The sequence below is a fragment of the Pezoporus flaviventris genome, unplaced genomic scaffold, assembly GCF_033815535.1.
Source record: "Pezoporus flaviventris isolate CSIRO_AGI_PZ_B2104156 unplaced genomic scaffold, CSIRO_AGI_Pfla_v1 ptg000035l, whole genome shotgun sequence".
Classification (NCBI taxonomy): Eukaryota; Metazoa; Chordata; class Aves; order Psittaciformes; family Psittacidae; genus Pezoporus; species Pezoporus flaviventris.
The window spans coordinates 5,809,563-5,827,479 of NW_026892583.1; the positions used below are offsets into that span (position 1 = coordinate 5,809,563).

The 17,917-nt window shown below is 40.1% G+C and overlaps 1 protein-coding gene across 1 annotated transcript in view; it reads right to left on the reverse strand.

The window, feature by feature from the left end:
- SPTBN5 (spectrin beta, non-erythrocytic 5) overlaps window positions 1-17,917 on the reverse strand; it is a 94,156-nt gene that overhangs the window by 64,472 nt on the left and 11,767 nt on the right. The window contains exons 7-24 of the mRNA XM_061462355.1: window positions 16,724-17,355; window positions 15,620-15,758; window positions 14,019-14,251; window positions 13,450-13,603; window positions 12,404-12,604; window positions 11,010-11,216; window positions 9,721-9,912; window positions 8,872-9,024; window positions 8,224-8,354; window positions 7,401-7,652; window positions 6,444-6,731; window positions 5,560-5,806; window positions 4,605-4,744; window positions 3,560-3,659; window positions 2,695-2,865; window positions 2,425-2,589; window positions 1,456-1,682; window positions 789-975 (exon numbers count right to left, since the gene is read on the reverse strand). Of these exons, the coding sequence (XP_061318339.1) occupies window positions 789-975; window positions 1,456-1,682; window positions 2,425-2,589; window positions 2,695-2,865; window positions 3,560-3,659; window positions 4,605-4,744; window positions 5,560-5,806; window positions 6,444-6,731; window positions 7,401-7,652; window positions 8,224-8,354; window positions 8,872-9,024; window positions 9,721-9,912; window positions 11,010-11,216; window positions 12,404-12,604; window positions 13,450-13,603; window positions 14,019-14,251; window positions 15,620-15,758; window positions 16,724-17,355 (3,819 nt within the window). The remainder of the gene's footprint in view (window positions 1-788; window positions 976-1,455; window positions 1,683-2,424; window positions 2,590-2,694; window positions 2,866-3,559; window positions 3,660-4,604; window positions 4,745-5,559; window positions 5,807-6,443; window positions 6,732-7,400; window positions 7,653-8,223; window positions 8,355-8,871; window positions 9,025-9,720; window positions 9,913-11,009; window positions 11,217-12,403; window positions 12,605-13,449; window positions 13,604-14,018; window positions 14,252-15,619; window positions 15,759-16,723; window positions 17,356-17,917) is intronic.

Here is a 17,917-nt window from a genome sequence, read left to right on the forward strand (position 1 = left end):
GGAGGATGATGGTAAGAGACGTTGTCAACAGTACCATGAAAATTATTAGACTCCAGCTTCATAAAGCCTCCCCACTGATCTTATAACCCTTCTTATGGAACCTGCAATCCAGGTACTGTAATATTCAGTGTTGCCTGTGGTGCAAGGCAGCTCTGATGTGCCCCAGGGCTGTGAGGAACTGCTACAAAGAACCAGACTCTCCAGAAATCAGTGTTAACCTGTCTTTATAAATATATTGACTATGGCTTGTTCAAACCATTTTGTAGCAGTACTAGAAGAAACATCAGATGGCTGCTATATGCTCTCCAAGAGAATGTAGTGTGCACAAACCCCAAGACTGTATGTATAATGAAGCAGTAAGCACAGAACAAAAATAGGACAAACATATAACAGTCAAAATATTCAACCCAGGTCAATCCACAAAACAAATAACTTTTTTTTTTCTATTTAACATGAAGTACCCTAGCTTTTAATCCACTTCTAGTGGAAAGAGCTACAAAATTTATAATATTAATAATACTGCAAAATACGTAAAATTTTGCAGTTCCCACATGAATTTCATATTTGCTCTGAAAACAGAGCCACTTTGCTGACTTGTCTCAAGCCTCTAGAGCCATTTTGGATGGGCTAGTGCTGGAGTCAGTGAATATACTCATTGAAAGTGTGGCAATACATTTTGCTTGCCACCACCTTCCTGAAGATAAAAAAGTGTGTAGGCGCTGCTTTGCAGGCTGAGGTGAAACGTTAATGTGCCAATATGCTATAATGCACTTGATTAAAAGAGTTACCTTGTGTTTTTGCAACAGGTTTTGAGCCACATCCAAGGATTTCCCACAGTTGGTGGAATGGGCAATAGGCAATCGCTCATTAATCCAGTTCAGTTCCATGTCATGATAATGGTAGAACTCATAGAGATCCACTGCAGCTTCCAGCAACTTACGCCTCTCATCAAGAGGCGCTTGCAAAGACTCAAACCTAGGTGTCACCCATCAAATATATGTTAAAACAAAGCATTACTCTGGTTCTGCCAAGGGAATTAGGCTATGATACCACTATGAAGACTAGGAAACACTGGACCCTCCTTTGCAATTAAATTTCAGTGGTTTGTACTGACTGCATATTCAAGAATCCCTTCTACAGAAGGCTACTTTTGGCTAGTAGCCTTACACAATAACACTAAACATAAGCAGAGGAAAAGTGATTACATTTTTGAGGTCCTAGGCTTGTACTGTGATGTTTTAAGGAACTAGTCACTGTTGAGTGCTGGATCACGGCACCTCTTAGAAACAACCAGGGGAAGACCTCTGGATAAGCAAAGGGCTAGGGGAGAAGTGCAGTAGACAAGAGAAGGGTCCAGTAACAAAGGTTGAGGTGGGTCAACAGTCAGCTTTTCTAGGAGGTAAAATGAAAAATGTTGTCATACAGGGTGGAGACAAAAAGAGAGTGGCTGCTCACCTTTTCAGATATTTTTGTGTTTCATCCAGAATCCTCTGCGAGTTAAAGTGATTGGTGGCCATTTTCCTTGCATGGGATACAATGGAGTTCATTTTCTCTGCCAGCTCACGTGTCTCGTTTTCCAGCTGTCTGTGCTGCTTGAGTAGATCACGGCTGGAGCGCAAATCATGGCCTGTCTCAGATTCCTGAAGAACTTTCTCAATTTTCTCTATCTTCTTTTTGGCATCCTGCCAGGAAGAGGTTACAGCACACTTGCACTGATGCTTCAACAGCAATTTCTTTCACTCAGCCCCTCCCATGACATCTTCCTCAACATAGTTTTAAAATCCATATGTCCTTTCTCTGTAACATGATGGTCAGGAGTCTCTAAGAGGCATCTCCTGGGAATATTTTGCTTTGCACATTATTTTTGACTAGTCTCTCTGAGGCACTAAAGCACATCATTTAAAACGGTCTCTTTGAACTATCTTCAGTGACATAGTACAAAATAATCAAACAATCTTCAAAGGCTTCAGATAACAGCTACAACACAACAGCAGTATCATGACATGACTGGTACCAAAACAGCTTCAAAGCACGTTGTTCCTCTTACACAATTTGCCTGAATCACAGTGTACTTAATACAGTGCCATGTCACCAATCCCAAACTGACTCCAAGTAAACAGTTAGTTATGACAAGGCAGAGAGTTTTGATTATTTTCCCAGTATGGGATGGCCACACAGATATAATGCTGAGCCTGAGTTCAACAGCAATGTGCCTTGGCGCTGTGCTGGCACCGTTACCCTGCTCATAGCTTTGGAGTGAGCTTGGGCAGCATTATATTTTCTCTCCTGAGACCGTAGACAAAATGGACACCTTAAATTACATTTTTATCTGGATGATATTCTGCTCTTTTTTATGAGGACTACACAACAAAGCAACCAGACTTCTAGGTCATTCCTCCCCTCTGTTCCCCATCGCCTCCTGACCTGGAGCAGTTCCATGAGCTGTTCTTGCTGCCCAGCTTGTCTCAGTTTGTCACCTCTTTCTATCATCTTGGAATACAATTCTTTCCACGTCTTCTGAAGCTCTGCCATCTTCTGCTGGATAGAAACTGCAGCATAATGGTTGTCTTGAATCAGTTGATTTCCTTGCTGGAAAAACACAGCACATCATTATTATTTTTTTTTTTTATGAGCAGATCAGTACCTATGAAATGTGGGACAAGATGAAAGATTTAGCTCCAAAACTGCCTTCACCTTTATCAGTGTTGCAAAGTGCTCTTCATTAGCCATCATTTCCTTCTCAGCAGCCTCATGCCGCTTCAGTTTGCGTAGAACATTTGTTGGATCACGGTAGGATTCATCTGACGCAATCTTGTACTTCTCTTCCATCCATATCAAAAGTTCAGCAGCATCACGATTAAACTCCTTACAGAAACAAACAGGATTAAATTGATTTAACATTTGAGTATTTGTGGGCTTGTAGTTTGTCCTTGATGTTAGGATCAAGCCCTGATTTTTTTTTCCTGACCATTAGGTAATGTGATGTATTTTCACATAAAAGTTGTTCTACATAATCAACAAAACTGAAGAAGTATGAACTTGAACCATTGATGAGCTTTTAAGCCCTCAGAGTAATATTACTTCTCCCTTTATTGCCACATTACTATCTATTGTCTTTGTCAGTGAAGGTTTGCATTTTTCGTAATTATTTTAAACATAAGTGGTCCAGCCCTCCAGTATAACTTTGTATCTCTGCACTGGAAGCTAAATTTGGTGCCAAAAGTACAGTTACCGTAAGTAACTGTGACCGATTATTAAGGGACAGAACAATAATAAGTTATGAATAGAATAAACTCATCCAGCAGACAAAACATTTTGTTGATATTTTTAATTTGGTATTTCCATTTTTGTTTTGGTATTTTGTTGTGCTTGTGGCTTTGTAAGATTTATCACCAGTGCATCACCTGCTCCCTGGAGAATGAAATTCTCTGTCTCATAGCCAAAGAGAAAATGAACTGCAGTAGGAATCCTCAGCAGTTTCAGATTTCTGCCATATTAAGACAAAGGGTAAAACTACTTCAAACATGCCTGACCAGATCTGCAGCGTCAGTCCTTTTACCTGCAGCAGTAGGGAATCCATCAACCTCTGTTTTCTCTTGGCATTGCTTTGTATCAGCCGCTCCCACCTTTGCCGAAGAGTGACCATTCTCTCTTCAATACTACCAAGAAAAACAGGAAGTCTGATGCAGTACTAGTCATATTGGTCCCCCTTGGCTTAACTGTAGTCATGACTGTGATATAAATAGAATCTAGTTCAACGCCTATGTTAAGAGGAGGAAGGGATGTACATCCCTGTCCCATGACCATGCTGGACATGCAGGACAGCATCTACGGCAAGCTACTGCTTGCCAGCTGCTCTGGATTTTCCTTTTGCATGGCTGTGTTATTGCAGTCATGTAAAACAGTCAGACCTTTCTCTTTCCCAGATATTCCACCTTAACTAATAATTTTCTCTGTGATGCAAATGCAATGAGGCTCTGGAATGGCCTTCTCATGGTAGTAGTGTTGGCAAGAAATCAGATTTTAAGAGGAGTTTTGTAAATTTGTGCAGGGAATTTTCAAGACATTATCACTTGTGACCACAACATGGTCTTTTTTGACCCAAGAGGTCCATTCTGACCCTGCATTTCTGATTCTTATTTAAGCAGAGGTCCCCTTACTAAATCCTGCTGGCTCTGGCACAGTGAAAAAAAATCACAGATGATATTTAGCTTTAACAAAAACATGAAGCTGCTACTGATGAGTTATTTCCTCGTGAAGACTTCTGTAACTTTTTAACAGCAAACATTAATTCTAATATGTGATACCAATAAATGAAGGAAAACCTTTTTCATGTATTTAATGGGTTTACGTTACAGAATTTTTAACACTATATACAATTTATTATACAAGGTGAATCATTCTAGCTTTCTGTCAAATATTGCTTTTAATTTATAGCATTTCACTTATTTGTCCTGAGAGCATAAAAGGCCTTTTTCTTCCCTCATTCAGCAGGTCACATCAGTCAACTAAATGCTGGATCAGGATTTAGTTTGTAATCCAATGCTAATCACACTGGATCTTTTATTAAAGCTAAGTGAAAAAGGAAAGAGTTTTGAACTCACACACGAGATGCAAAGTGCCTGTTCTCTATTAGATTCACCCCATTTTCATTCAGTGCTTCAACTCGTCTCTTCAGTGCCATCAGCAGTTGCTCAAATTCCTGATGCTGCTTCAGCAGGCTTCTAACAGCATCTACATGGTCCTGAATTTAAGAAAGAAAATTTGATCAAGTCTTCTCTTGATCATATGTTGCTTCTGTAACAATGAAAAGGAAATCAAACCTTATTTTTCTCTTTCTCTTTCAGGCAGGAGATACAGTATACAATTTGCATGTGCTTAAGGATGTTTAGGGCTACAAACAAGCAGCAGGTGCTTAGGTTTCTACCATACCTGATATGTCTGGTTTATGTTTCTATTATGGTTCCATTGTTACCCTTTAGGAAAATCTGCATTTGAAATTTATGTCAGCACGCCAGCATATCTAGGGACCAGCAATACGAAAGGGCGCAACTAAAGTAAAACTATTCCACTAAGTTGACCCAAAAGTATCAAAGTTTCAGTTTCAGCTTAAAACACAAGAGATGGTGAGATATCACAGCCTCCTCCTTCACTCATCTTGTGACCATTGCCTGGATTGTTTTTTCCATCCATTTGTGTTAAAATTTTAAAAATACTCAATGAAAGGAAAAGCTTTATTTACTAAAAAGTCAGATTTTTACTTCACTAACAAAAAAATACATCCAAACCAAAACCTGTTTTAATGCTTAGCCTCCAAATGGATGAGTCATTGTATATAAATCACCTGACATGTACAGATACAGCAACAAATCAGAAATTTAGCTGTTTTAAAAATGTTTCTTCTCAAAAAGACCATAAAAACATTAATAAGAATGTGACAGTCTGGTTTCCAATGCCATGACCACAAAAATGAGGAAACTGATCTAATTAAGAATATTGTTTGTATTCCCTGGATGGGGAGGTGAAGTAGGAGAAAACAGAATCAACTGCTGTACATACCCCAAGGTCATCTCCTCGGAGGAAGGCCTCATGGCCAGAGAGGGCTGCATTGATGCGGTCCCCCTCCCTGTTGAGCTTTTGCAATTCCAGGCCATCCTGCAGCTTTTTCTGTCTCTGTTCCCACATTTTCTCCAGCTCTTTGCTCTCCTTGGCAAGACGCTCCATGGACTGGCGGACATCTGTGGTCCTGCTGTTACCGGGTTGTTCGTGGATTACTTTGTGCCCTAGTTCTTCCAGCTGTACAAATCTACCCAGAGTCAAAAGGAAAAGTGAGACCTTACTGTATAAGGGTGTATAAATTCTCTTTCATCACAGCTCTTTGTGTTCTTAGCAGTGCCTAGACATTAAGTTTTCCTCCATCCTTTTCACTCTTTTCCTGCTAGCCATGGTTGTGCACCACAAAATGCAGCTGGTTATTTCCTCAGGAGGAAGGAGGCGGAGGTGAGATTGCCCCATTTAAGCAGGCTTTCCCATTAAAAGGGAGAGAAGTTGCATCATATCTGGCACTTCATATATGTGCAGAAGGAGCACTGAAGATGATGACAACTGGGAGCATAAGAACTGAGAAAAGAAGGACTGAGGAAACTGAAATAAAGCGCAGATGGCACTATCTGAGAGTGTGAGTGTGTCAGGAGAGCTTGTGGAATACTACTCCAAACACAAAAGCTCTTCCTTCAGCCCTCCATCAACCACCAGGATGTGTATGTAAGAACTAAATAGGTTTTGTGTTCTGCAGTTTCCTTTTGACAATAAGTTTCAAGAGCATATAAATAAATTTTGGGTGTCACTTTCATGCACAATTTATATACACAACAGACATGTTTCATCTTCAAGTACTATTGTCGTATCACCCCACTCTGCCCACTCTGACAGAATCTCTCTACCTTTCTTTCTGAGACCTAATTTCTTTCAGCAGGTCTTGATGTTCTTTCAGCAATTGCTCTGCAGAAGCCACATCAACGCCCATTTCTTCACTGCTCAGTTTCTCCCGAATGCCTTCTGCCCACAGCAGGAGCCTGCGACTATCTTGCAGGAAGGACTGTTGATTTTGGGCCTGCTGAAGGATGTCCCGCTTCTTCTCTGTCTCCAGCTTGAGCTTTGCCAGAAGCCTTTCCATGTTCTCCACCTGCTCAGTGATGGCTCTGCTCTCTGCAGGGTTGGTGTCCTTAATCCTACAACAGTAAATGTGTTCAAATGAATGAACACTTCAGGCATTTAGAGCTTGAACCAATATTATTTAAAAGGAATGAATTTGTGTATTTACGCTTCCAATAAAAGAAAGTCAACCGAGGTAACAAATGCTCCACACTAGCAAGAAATATTGATATGAATATCGTGTACTGCAGACAGTGCATCTCTTGTGAAAGCCTTTAACACTGTTGTGATTCAGTCATTCATTCCCATTGCAAACGTACAGAAAACATAAAGTAGTAAAAACTTAAAACTCATATTTCAAATTCCAACTCCTGTGCACAATGCTCTGCTATCTTTCTTCCTTCATCCTTGCTTACCCCAGTTGCCCTCTTTCAGGACCTAAATGGTACTTCCACATTTTGAACTAGGCAACTCCCATTAGTGGAGATAATTTGTTAGAGCCACAAACAATCCTGTGGTATTTATTCTCCTATAACAGTGAAATCTGGAAGCAATCACTTCTCCAATCACTCAATCATATTCAAAAGAGATGATCTCAGTCCAGTAGGTAAACCAGTAGGTAAACCAGTTCTTCAGGCTGCTAGAAACAGAAACTCAGCCGTAAGCTGCCCATTCTCTTTATAATCATAATTTACCTGTTCTTAGAAAACAGCAAAGAATACGGAAACAAAGAGTAGGTTTCTTACGATTTTGCAACACTCCTCAAGTATTCGATTTTCCTCTCTATCACCAGAACTTCTCTCTCAATTGTGGACAGTTTGCGCTTGTCTGACTCTAGTCCAGCAGGTGAATTCCCTGGTTCCAGATCTCTGAGTTGGACCATCTTGTCTTGCAGAAGTACCCCTATGCTCTGACAGTCCTGAAGAAATGTCCTCACATCAGCCACTCCAATCAGCTCAGAGCCTTTCTCTTCCTTCAGAGTTTCCATGCTTTCCCACCTTGGAGAGAAAGAACCTGATTATTTGCATCTAGCTTCAGCTGCTACCCCAAAGCTTGCCTTTACCTAGAAAGCAGATTCAAGTTATAGCCTTTGTTATACATGAGCTATTTCCCTTTTCTAGTCAGAAAGTCTTGCATAAGGATTTCATAAGGACATGCATGTGTTGAAGGACTGAACACTAGAATTCCCCCATAACATCAAAATTAATCTCAGTACCCTCTCAAGCAAGAGGACGCTGCTCAGATATTCAGAACACACTGGACATAATGCAAATAAACAACTGGTCAAAATCAGGACCTGGTTGTGGTCTCAGTTCCAGCTGGTGCCAGGAGTATGTACAGAACATGTACTAAATATAATTAATGAAGTCAAACAGGGCTTGATGTTCCTTTCAATATTTGTGAAGGGCACCTGAATACAGCAAACAGCTACACATGAAAACCTCCCCTCATAAAAACGCTCTCCCTGGGACATAAAAACCTAACAGACAGGTATTCTCTCTGCGCAGTCTAGATTGGGCAGGAAAGCTCAGCTCTCCAATTGTCTCCATGAGACAGTAGCAGCTTTACCTGATGTTGATCTCTTCCAGCCATCTCTGGATCTCATAATATTTGCTGGGACTGATCTTCCCATATTTAGCAGCTAAGTTTTCAATATCTCCCAGCTGACCTTTCCCTGCAGCTAGTTCCGTTAAAAAGCCCTGAAGTAGAAAAGACATAAGAATGCAGAACTTGAAGTTTTTCCATATCTATGGACATGATTCTTAATAATGTCATATCTACTTACCTCCCACTTTCACACTTGGCTTCTACATTTACTTGACACCTATCTACCTAGGGCATGTCATTCCCCTATAGCCATCCTGACCTCCCCTGGTGTGCACACTACATAGCTATACACATAAGTCCCCTTCCACTGGAATGCGAATGCACTGCAGGATTTTTTCATCATGCATTTTTTTTTCAAGCGGTATAAGATAAATCACAAAAAGTCCTTTTATGCCATGATATTTGTACAGGATATCACATCCACAGAAGTTAAAAGCTTGAATAAGCTCAGCATAGTTTGTACAAAAGAAATATCTGAAATATCTATGCACGACTCCATGAGTTGAAATGAATGAAAAGACTCTAAAAAATTCATTCCGCAATTTAATCTATTCTCCCAAGGTCAGTCTGATTTAAAAGAAATCATCTGTGAGCAGGGAAAAGGGGTACCTGATATTTTTGCTGCATGACCTCCACATTGTCTGCTTGAGGCTGAAGAGTCCGGAAAATGTTCTCTTTATCTTTCATCCATGACTGAAATTCTTCACAGGAGCTACAGAAGCGGTAATATCCAATCATCTCCTCTAGAGCCTTTTTTCTGTCCTGTAAAACAGATGAAGACTGAAGTATTGTTGCAATAACTCCTTGCCATTTGCAGGAAAAAAAAATCATTGCATTTGAACTACAGGTGGTAGCTTTGTAGTTTTGCCAGACACTGCTGAAAGAGAACAGAACCTGTTTCATGAAGATCACAATCCTTCCCAGAACAAAGTAAGAGAAGCAGTTGGAGAGTGCTCAGCCTCTGACAGGCAGCAAGGCTGGGCTGCTTGCTGGTGATGTCTGAAGATTCACCTCAGTAATCTATGGAATATGTAAAATTCCCATAAAACATGATTTTGTTGGTCTTTAGGGCAGAACTGTGCCAGTCGGGAGTGAAAAGCAATAAATAGAGAATGCAGATTATGGTTATTTTTGCTAGTATCAAGCAAAACAGCCTGAAGATTTAGGAGCTGCATCAAGCAAATATTATGGAGGAAAAAAACACACAAAACCCCACTCTTCATAAAGTAAAAAGACTCCCCATTAAGTAAATGGGAAATTCGCTAATACAAAATATATTTTGATACCAAACTGTGGTGATAATCTCAAGCCTTCAGGTCCCATGGGACTTCACAGGATTGAGGCACGTTATTAAACTGAAAGGCAGAAGCCAGCACAGCTCTTCACATAACCTCACTTTGCGTTGCTTTGGACTTGACTGTTTTTGAGAACTGCAAAGCACTGGAGGGGATACTATACCTCAGCCATGCTCTGTAGATTCTCATAAAGTGAATCTATTTCACTTTGGGTCTTCCAGATGTTCTCTGGAAGAAAATGAACATCTGGACTGGAGGTTCCGGGGAATGCAGTTTCAGATGTTGCCCAGGTTCGACTGAATGGTAGTTTAGTTGTCTTTTGATTTAAGTCCCCTGGGGCTTCTGTCTTCGCAATCTGTTAAGCAAAATTTAACAGCATCAATGGATGAATACCTCTGATTTCAATAAAAAATTCACATGGAAGCAAAATTTGAACTTGCTGGTTCAAATCACAGCATTCTGACCCATTTCCAGTATTTGCTTGAATCTGAAATTTGTTTTAGACTTGTTTACAGAAGTTTATTTTAGCTCATTTCAAAATCTGTTGATTCAGGAAAAATTCTTATTTTGTGCACACATCAAGGTTGTTTTGTTGGGATTTTTGCTTTTTAAAATTGCCAAAGATTTTACTATGCTCATAGTTCTATTTGGGGTGATGTCTTAGTACCCAAACATTTCCAGTTTCAAAGCCTATGAATGCCCTAGTGAATAAATGTTTATTTGTACATTGATACCATCTTGTCACATGCTTTTTCATGTTTAATAACAAGCAATGAAGTTTTTGTTCCAATAAAAATTAATGTCGTAATTATGGGATAAATGAAAGAGACAAAGTGATGCTCATAGCTCTCAGACTGGTTTGGCTAAACATTGAATGATAGTGGAAGTATGAAAGAGCAAGCTATGGAATGTGTTATTCAAGTCCCTTGAACTGTGTTGTCAGACAAGCTGATCTCAAGTCAAATATTCCCTTTTATTCAGTGAAAAAGAGGGGCATCTGCAAAGGCTGACTTCATCCCGTGTGCCTTAAACATCCATTGTGGGATGGTACCAATTGCTCCTGGAGCTGTGGGTTGGTTCACTGCTATCTTAGATTGCCAAAAGAATTTGTAAAGATGTTTAGATTAAATGTCTGCTTTTTAAAGCTAATTGAAATTAATAATGTTATGAGAATAAAGAGTGAGCAGGTATTTGTAAGGACTGGTATAGGGAACACGTATTTCTAGTGTTTTACAGAACACTATCTAGGTGGGCTATGGGTGGCCAATGAAGTTCTTTGTCACCTAAAAATTTGTCTCAATTGTAATTACAACTGCTTTCTGAATTAAAAAATCTTCTTGCTTAGGTCATTTGGAATATTCTATTCTGGCAAATTGAAAATATTCTACATAATTAAAACACACTTAATTTACACTCTTCAACTAAACATGACACAACCCCTCATCTACTTACTGCAGCTGGAGCTTGCTCTGCTGCAACATCAGCTTGCTCTTTGAGGCGTCTCATCTCAGACGAGTAGGCTGCAATCTCCTTCTCCAGGCGCAGGTGACGGTGCAACAGTGCTTCAGCGCTCGACTCATCCTTTCCATAGTCCTTGCTGGCCAGAAGGGGCTGCCTTTCTCGCAACCAGGAATTTGCTTCATCAACGTCAGCAAAGTACTGAAGGCACACAGGGAAGAAAACAGTTGATACTGGATGTGGTATGAAAGCATCATATCCAGCTCTTTCCTCTTTTGAAAGTTACGAGTAAGGAGACACGCCGTTCGGTGTGTAGCTAGAAAGTTACTTTAAGGTGTTGTGAAACTGAATGGTAGCTTTAAATCCATGATGCATTTCATAATCACATCAAGCACAGATAATTCACAGAATCAAAGTGAGTACATAGATTCAAGGATTGCCTATAACTAACTCTTTAAAAACTCCTACTTCACTAAAACTTTATGGCATTTAATAGAAGTGGTAAAAGAACCCCAATGTATGATGTTGGTAAGAATGTGATTTCAACAGATGTTTTCTAAAGGTTCCAAGCAATAGTCCAACAATGAACTCAGTTTACAACTAAAGTTTTCTTTTTTTTCCATAATTTATGATCTGCCTGTCTATGATTGTAAAAAGCAAAACAAGATTTTGAGATATAAAATAAAGGTATAATAGAAAAAAAAAGAAAACCCACAGTAGCAAAGGGTTATAGCTAAAGCATAGTAACAATGTTAAATTTACGAGATAGAAGAGAGAATTTCGACTTTGTCAGGATCAAAGCTATTAAGTTTTGTTCAAGCATCTCATGGGAGCAACAGTAAAAGTACTTAGGAAAAGGAGAATAAGAATACGTGGCATAATGTTACGTGTATTGTGAATGCTGCTTTTATAAGAGCTGTTTATTTGCAGAGCTGTGAATGTCTGTAGGTGTTGTAAAAGTGTAGGTCAGAATGGCAAGGGTCAAACATTTCCCAGGCTTTGGAAGTTCATGGCAGATCCAAGTCTCACAGCATGTTTCTTTTATTGTTGTTGGGGTTTTCCGTTTGATTGGTTTGTTTTGTTGTTTGTTTGTTTTTCATGTTAGAACAATGTCACACAGCTACCCAGATCCCACCTCAATAAAGACTTTGCATCAGCACTATTATGTGGGCTACTTCCACTAGCATTTTTAACTTAGAGCAAGACCAGCTGCTCAAATCTTCTGCTCGCCTGGCTTGCGGGACAATTGAGACTTTGCTGCCAGAGATCTTCTTGAAGAACAACACCTGAAAGCTTCCTGCCTCTCTTGCCCTCCATAAGGGGTCATGGGGCAGAACTGAGCCACATCGTGTCTGCCACACCACAAACAACAGCAGAGCCCTGCTTACCTGTTTGATGAGAGCTGCTGCCTGCAGGCGGCTTTTGCGATCAGCCACCTCATCTTGGAGCTGCTGCCACAACTTCTGGAGGTTGTCTGTCTGCCTCAGAATGTCCTCCTGGTGTGTGGGGTTCTTCTGGCTCAGCTCCAAGCCCCTCCTCACCACATCTGTACATACAGCCCTGTGTGAATTGCACTCTGCTTCGAGTGCCTAGCGGAAGGATGAGAGATGTCAGCGCAGCTCTGTCCCATGAGCTGACAGCAAAGATCTATTCTTCAGTCCTATAACACATACATTTCTAAGAGCCCTGTGTCTTATCCACGCTTATGATTTTTCCCTGAGCCCTGAGCTGATTGCCCTTTGGCTCCCCACACAGAAGTTACTATCCTTTGATGTGAAGCTTGTATTAGTCTTCTCTGAAGAAGACACCTGTTTGTTGACCAATTCAGCTGTCTTCCAGAAGAAACAAATACACAGATGCACACAAATGTATATTAAAATTACAGAAAAGACTCCTGTTTCAGTTTTCTATGCAAGTTCTCAGGTCTCTTCACTTGGCCATGGTGATTCTTTGCTGTAAGGCAGCAGCTCATATAGCTAATCTGTCAATATTAACCTACAGCAAGCTCTTAGGGGAAGTGGTAACAGATTTGTAAGCTCACAAAACATTACCCATCCTGCCTGCTGACATCTGTCTTTTCACCATCTCCTTTACCCACATTTCTCTTAGCCAGGAAACATGAGTAAGAAAACAACAAAAACTACCAACCTTTTATTTTTTCCCTCCCATCCAAAGCGAGCTAATACAGAGCCCAGTACCTTCACAAGAAGCTGCACTTCTAATCCATGCAGTATATTCTTTCTCTACCCTTTCCTTCTCCTCTTGGAGAGCACCCCTATATATGTTTAAAAATTTCAAACACTGATCATGACACTTGAGATAATGAGTGGTTTGACAGCTTTCTTATGAGTGGTGCAGACTGAATTGAAGGACACAGATGTTCTAAAATCTTGCTATAACACAAAGGCAAGTCATCGTCAGTAAATTAAGGTACCTTGTGCTTCTGAATAGAGGCTGTAATCTGGCTGACATCTTTCCCTAATGTTGCCGTTCTTGCTAGCTTCCATTTCTCAGAGATCCAAGATTCTTCCTCTTTGCAGTCACGGAAGAATTCAAAAAGCTTCAAAGCCTCTTCTAGCTGAGATTTTCTGAAACCAAGAAACAAAGAGTCAGAATTAGGATCCCATGGAGAAAATGGTAGCATAATCAAAGATGACTTTAGAAAATCCAACAGTTTGAATGCCTTTAATGCCTTTTTGACATAGGTTAATTTATTTCCAGAGTAAGACAAAGGAAAGAAAATTACATTTCCCTCACCCTCTAGGAGATGGGGAGATAACCACATGCTATTCAGATTTCACATAAAGCAAGTCATAATAAATGCTGAGAATGAAGCTATTCTTCATCTATGAAACAGAGTGGTCTCTTTCAGTGAACTGCAATCATCAAGTCGCTTGTGCTATGTCTTTATGAATAAAGAAAGGAAAAATTTCAAATGCTTAATCATAAGGGAGTGGTTGGCCATCCTAATCAGGAAGAGCAGAGCCATAAGCACAGCCCTACCGTGACTTGCTCAGAGCTGTAAGGTTCTGATACAGCTGACGAAGCATCTGAACTTTCGCATAAAGCACTTCTGGTTTAACTGTGCTGCCCTTGCTGATTTCTGCTGTCCTCTTGGTGATGTGTGTCAATCTATCATCATAGGAAGAGATCTGCGAGTCAACTAAGTTGTGATTCTGCAGCAAATCTACTACTTCCAGAAGCTGCTTCCCACAGTCCTGGGAAGTCACCAGCACCTGCAAACAAAGTGAGAAACAAAAGGCATCGACAGAGAGTGCATTCAGGGGCTCACTACAAAGAAATCAGTGGAAAGGCTCCTGTTGACTCATAGCTTCTAAATACAAAAGAATGATGTTAGCTAGATAAAGCCAAAAAGATGCCTAATCAGAGGAATCATACTTTTATTTTTCAATTTCACTACTGATTAAACACTCAAGGTATCAGAATTCAAGGGCACAAGGAATAGCCCTTTGCTATACACCCGCCTGTAGGCAGGTTGATTCACAGTCTGTGCTTGGAGAATTCTACAATATCCCATTTTAGGGTCTGTTTTGATTGCTATGTTTTTTTTTGTTTGAGAAAATTACTTGTCTTTGCTATGTAAATAACGAAAATAAGTCCCTCATGGTGTTTAATAGCTGGCTGATGAAGGTGCCAAGTACTTAAAAATCTGTCCTCTTTCTAGTTGTATCAATGGATACAATTATCAATCCTATTCATAACTGATTCCATTTAACATTCTTGTAGAATGTTAGCTTTCCTCACCAGTCTTCTCCCACATCCTCAAGCTGCTATGGTTCCAACGACATTATTCACAGTATGTGTTCTTTGCTTATTAATACTAGGACAGAAAAATTCATAACTTAAAGACAGGTCTTATATTGAATTTAAAATTCACAACTTCATGTAGCATGTTGACTTTTTCAACCTAGGTACAAGGCAACCCATTGATGTAAGGATTTTTCTGTCTTTATAAAAGACAAGGTGAGACCAAAGGATGTATATACACTTCCTGCCATTGCAAATCAATATGAAATCACTTATTTCCTATGCTAAAGTGAAGGATTTGCACTCTGACACCCTGCTAACACTTGGAAATTCTTGCTAAAAGCAATCAGTGTGCATTTACAGTGGAACTTTTCCCTCTCTCAAGCTCAGGCACCTGGAAGCCAGATATATGACTGAGATAGTCCCCTGTTGTATAATCACTGAAGGTGCTTCTAGAAGGTAATCCAGAAGAATTACGTGGAATGGGAACAGGAAGCTGTTTTATTGCAGTTCTGCGTTTACACTTCTCAATTTAGCTGAGATTATTTCCCATCTTTATTTTACTACATAAGTTGAATGTGTAGTGCACCCCCTATAATACCATATCTGGCTTTCTGATTAGGGAGAGTCCCTGTACCAAAGCCTGTTTTTTTCTCATGTGCTTGCAGTGATAAATTGAAATGCACAGTCAGGTATCTATGTAAAAATGGTATATTCTTCTACAGCTGAGAAACTTATCTTCTGTTGGCACCAGCAGTCCCTGGAACATGGGGGCTATTTTAGGAACACACACTGGTAGCAGTGCAAGCTGTGTGCCAGTTGGGAGGGCTCAGTACCTGCAGCTCTTTTAGCTCCTCTGTAATGGCATCTATGTCCCTCAAGAGGCCCAAAATTTCTTGCATTGTACCCAGGGAGTGTTGTTGTCTCTGCAACTGATCCAGAAGATCCTGCCATTGCTTTGAAATGCTCTTTTGCCTGCAAAGGAGGGGAGAGAAACCACTGATTTGGACCAAAGACTGGGAGATTTGCAGGGCTTTCAGCTTTAAAGAAGCTAGATGAATACCCACAACTCTTGTCACTAGTACAAGAGCACAGGCCATGATCACAAAACAGGTCAAAGCAATGCTGTTATTAGTGACATCATGGAGAGGAATTTTGACTAGCACATCAACTGTCATTGACTTCCTTAAATTTAGACATTGCTTTTTATGGATCCTCATATCTAATATCCCACATTGATTTCAATTGATATAATGGAAAGGCCTGGAAAAAAAGAAGTGGTCTTTAAATGGCCACTTAAAATAAAAAATTAATCCAAACCTTATCGTGAGTCACAATCTGATTTTATAAAGAGTTCCATTTACTCTTTGATTATTGCTTTTCTTAGTTTAATTACAGATTTCTGGTATTTTCTAAACTTAGAAAAGCATTGAAATACCACAAGGAAGTTATTTGTATGACATTCTTAGTCATTCCTAGATCAGGCTATATTGATAATCTGAGAAGTCATAATTTGTCAAGATTTGCTCCAATCTGCAGTCAATCTGCAAAGACCTTGTGCCTGAACTAATCTGTGTCTCCCCAAACTACACACTGAAAAAGAAATTTGATTTGAAATAAAATGTGTCCCCCTCAGCATTTTTGATAAGAGATAGAACTTCTGGCAGAACAAGTATTTTTGTATATAGTGAAAATATCTTAAAACTGTTTCTCACCAGAAATCAGTCTGAAAGTTTGCTCATTCAAGAAAAAAAGTAATTAAAGAACACGAAGCATTTGTTTTATCTGCTGAAACTGCTCACAGGTAGAAGAAATTCCTGACAGTTCTACTCATGAGGAGGAGAGCTGTTATTCATGGTTACAATTAATTTTCTTCCACAACAGCACAGAATCTCAACTGACTTCAATCACGACTACAGAGTATCACATCTGTCACTCACTTATGCATGATTTGATCTTTGCCATGATAATTCCCCTGGCTGATGACTGTGGCCATTTCATCCAAAGCTGTGAAGCGCTCCCTCCGAGGGAGTACATCTGCCACAATGGCTTCCAGCTTCTTACTTGCAGCCTCCATCCTGTCTACACTCTCTGGCCAGAAGTCCTGCTTCCCAATCACTTTCTTCATGTCTTCCAAGTAAGACTCACGCAGGGCTGCCTTCTTCAGGAACCTCTGAGCTAGCTGTTCCAGCCTTTCTAGCCTCAGCATCTCCTTCTGCAGTGCTTTTCCCCGGCTGTGCTCTGCCTTTTCCAGGATAATCCAGTGCTTTTCCACATCCTGCAGCATCCTCCCTTCTGGGGGCAGGTATGGCCGCTGGTTGTTAGCTCTCTGTTTGGTCCTGATGTTGAAAAGATGAGCTTCAATCATGCCCTTCTCTTGATACTTGGGGGGTTTCTCCACAGTTCGGAAGGTCTTGAAGTTGGCCATGAGCAGCCACATTTCCTGAAGAGTGTTAGGGAAATGACGGTCATCCAGTTCTGTCACCTTCTGTTTAATCCATTTCAGGAGGTCAGAGACCATCTGCTCATATAGAAGCTTCAAGTCATCTATCTCCTTCAGGAAGAACACGATCTGTGATGGGAATATGAATATACAAGCCACATAAGAAGCAGAAAGAAGCTAGGTGGCTGAACAGAAAACATCACCTTTACAAACCAAGCTTAGGATTCAAATAGTTGAATATGTGTCAGGAAAATAGTATTTAAGCAGGTTGCCACAGTTTTCACATTTTTATACCAATGTAGTGACTGCTGTCACATCTGAGGCCAGGTGAAATCCTAGAATAACCTTCCATAAAACACAGATAAATAAATATTATTTAATGCCTCATTTTAGTTTTTATTTAAGAAAGGGTTAACATTGGAATAAACAGCATGCATGTGGAGACTGTCAGCGGTGCCTCTGCAGGCTGACAAGAAAATAAGAAGCTCAAAGTGAGGATTCAGATTTTTTGTTTCACAATGGAAAAAGTAGATTTTTTTTCCCATTCTCAATAAAAAAAACCCAACAGCCCAGATTGTTTTTCTTTTTTCCATTCTTATTCCTGACCCCCAAACAATTCTGTCCCAATCTCATATGCAATTACACGCTCTTAGCTTCATCACCTTAGAGTGTTAGGAGACCAGCCCACAAG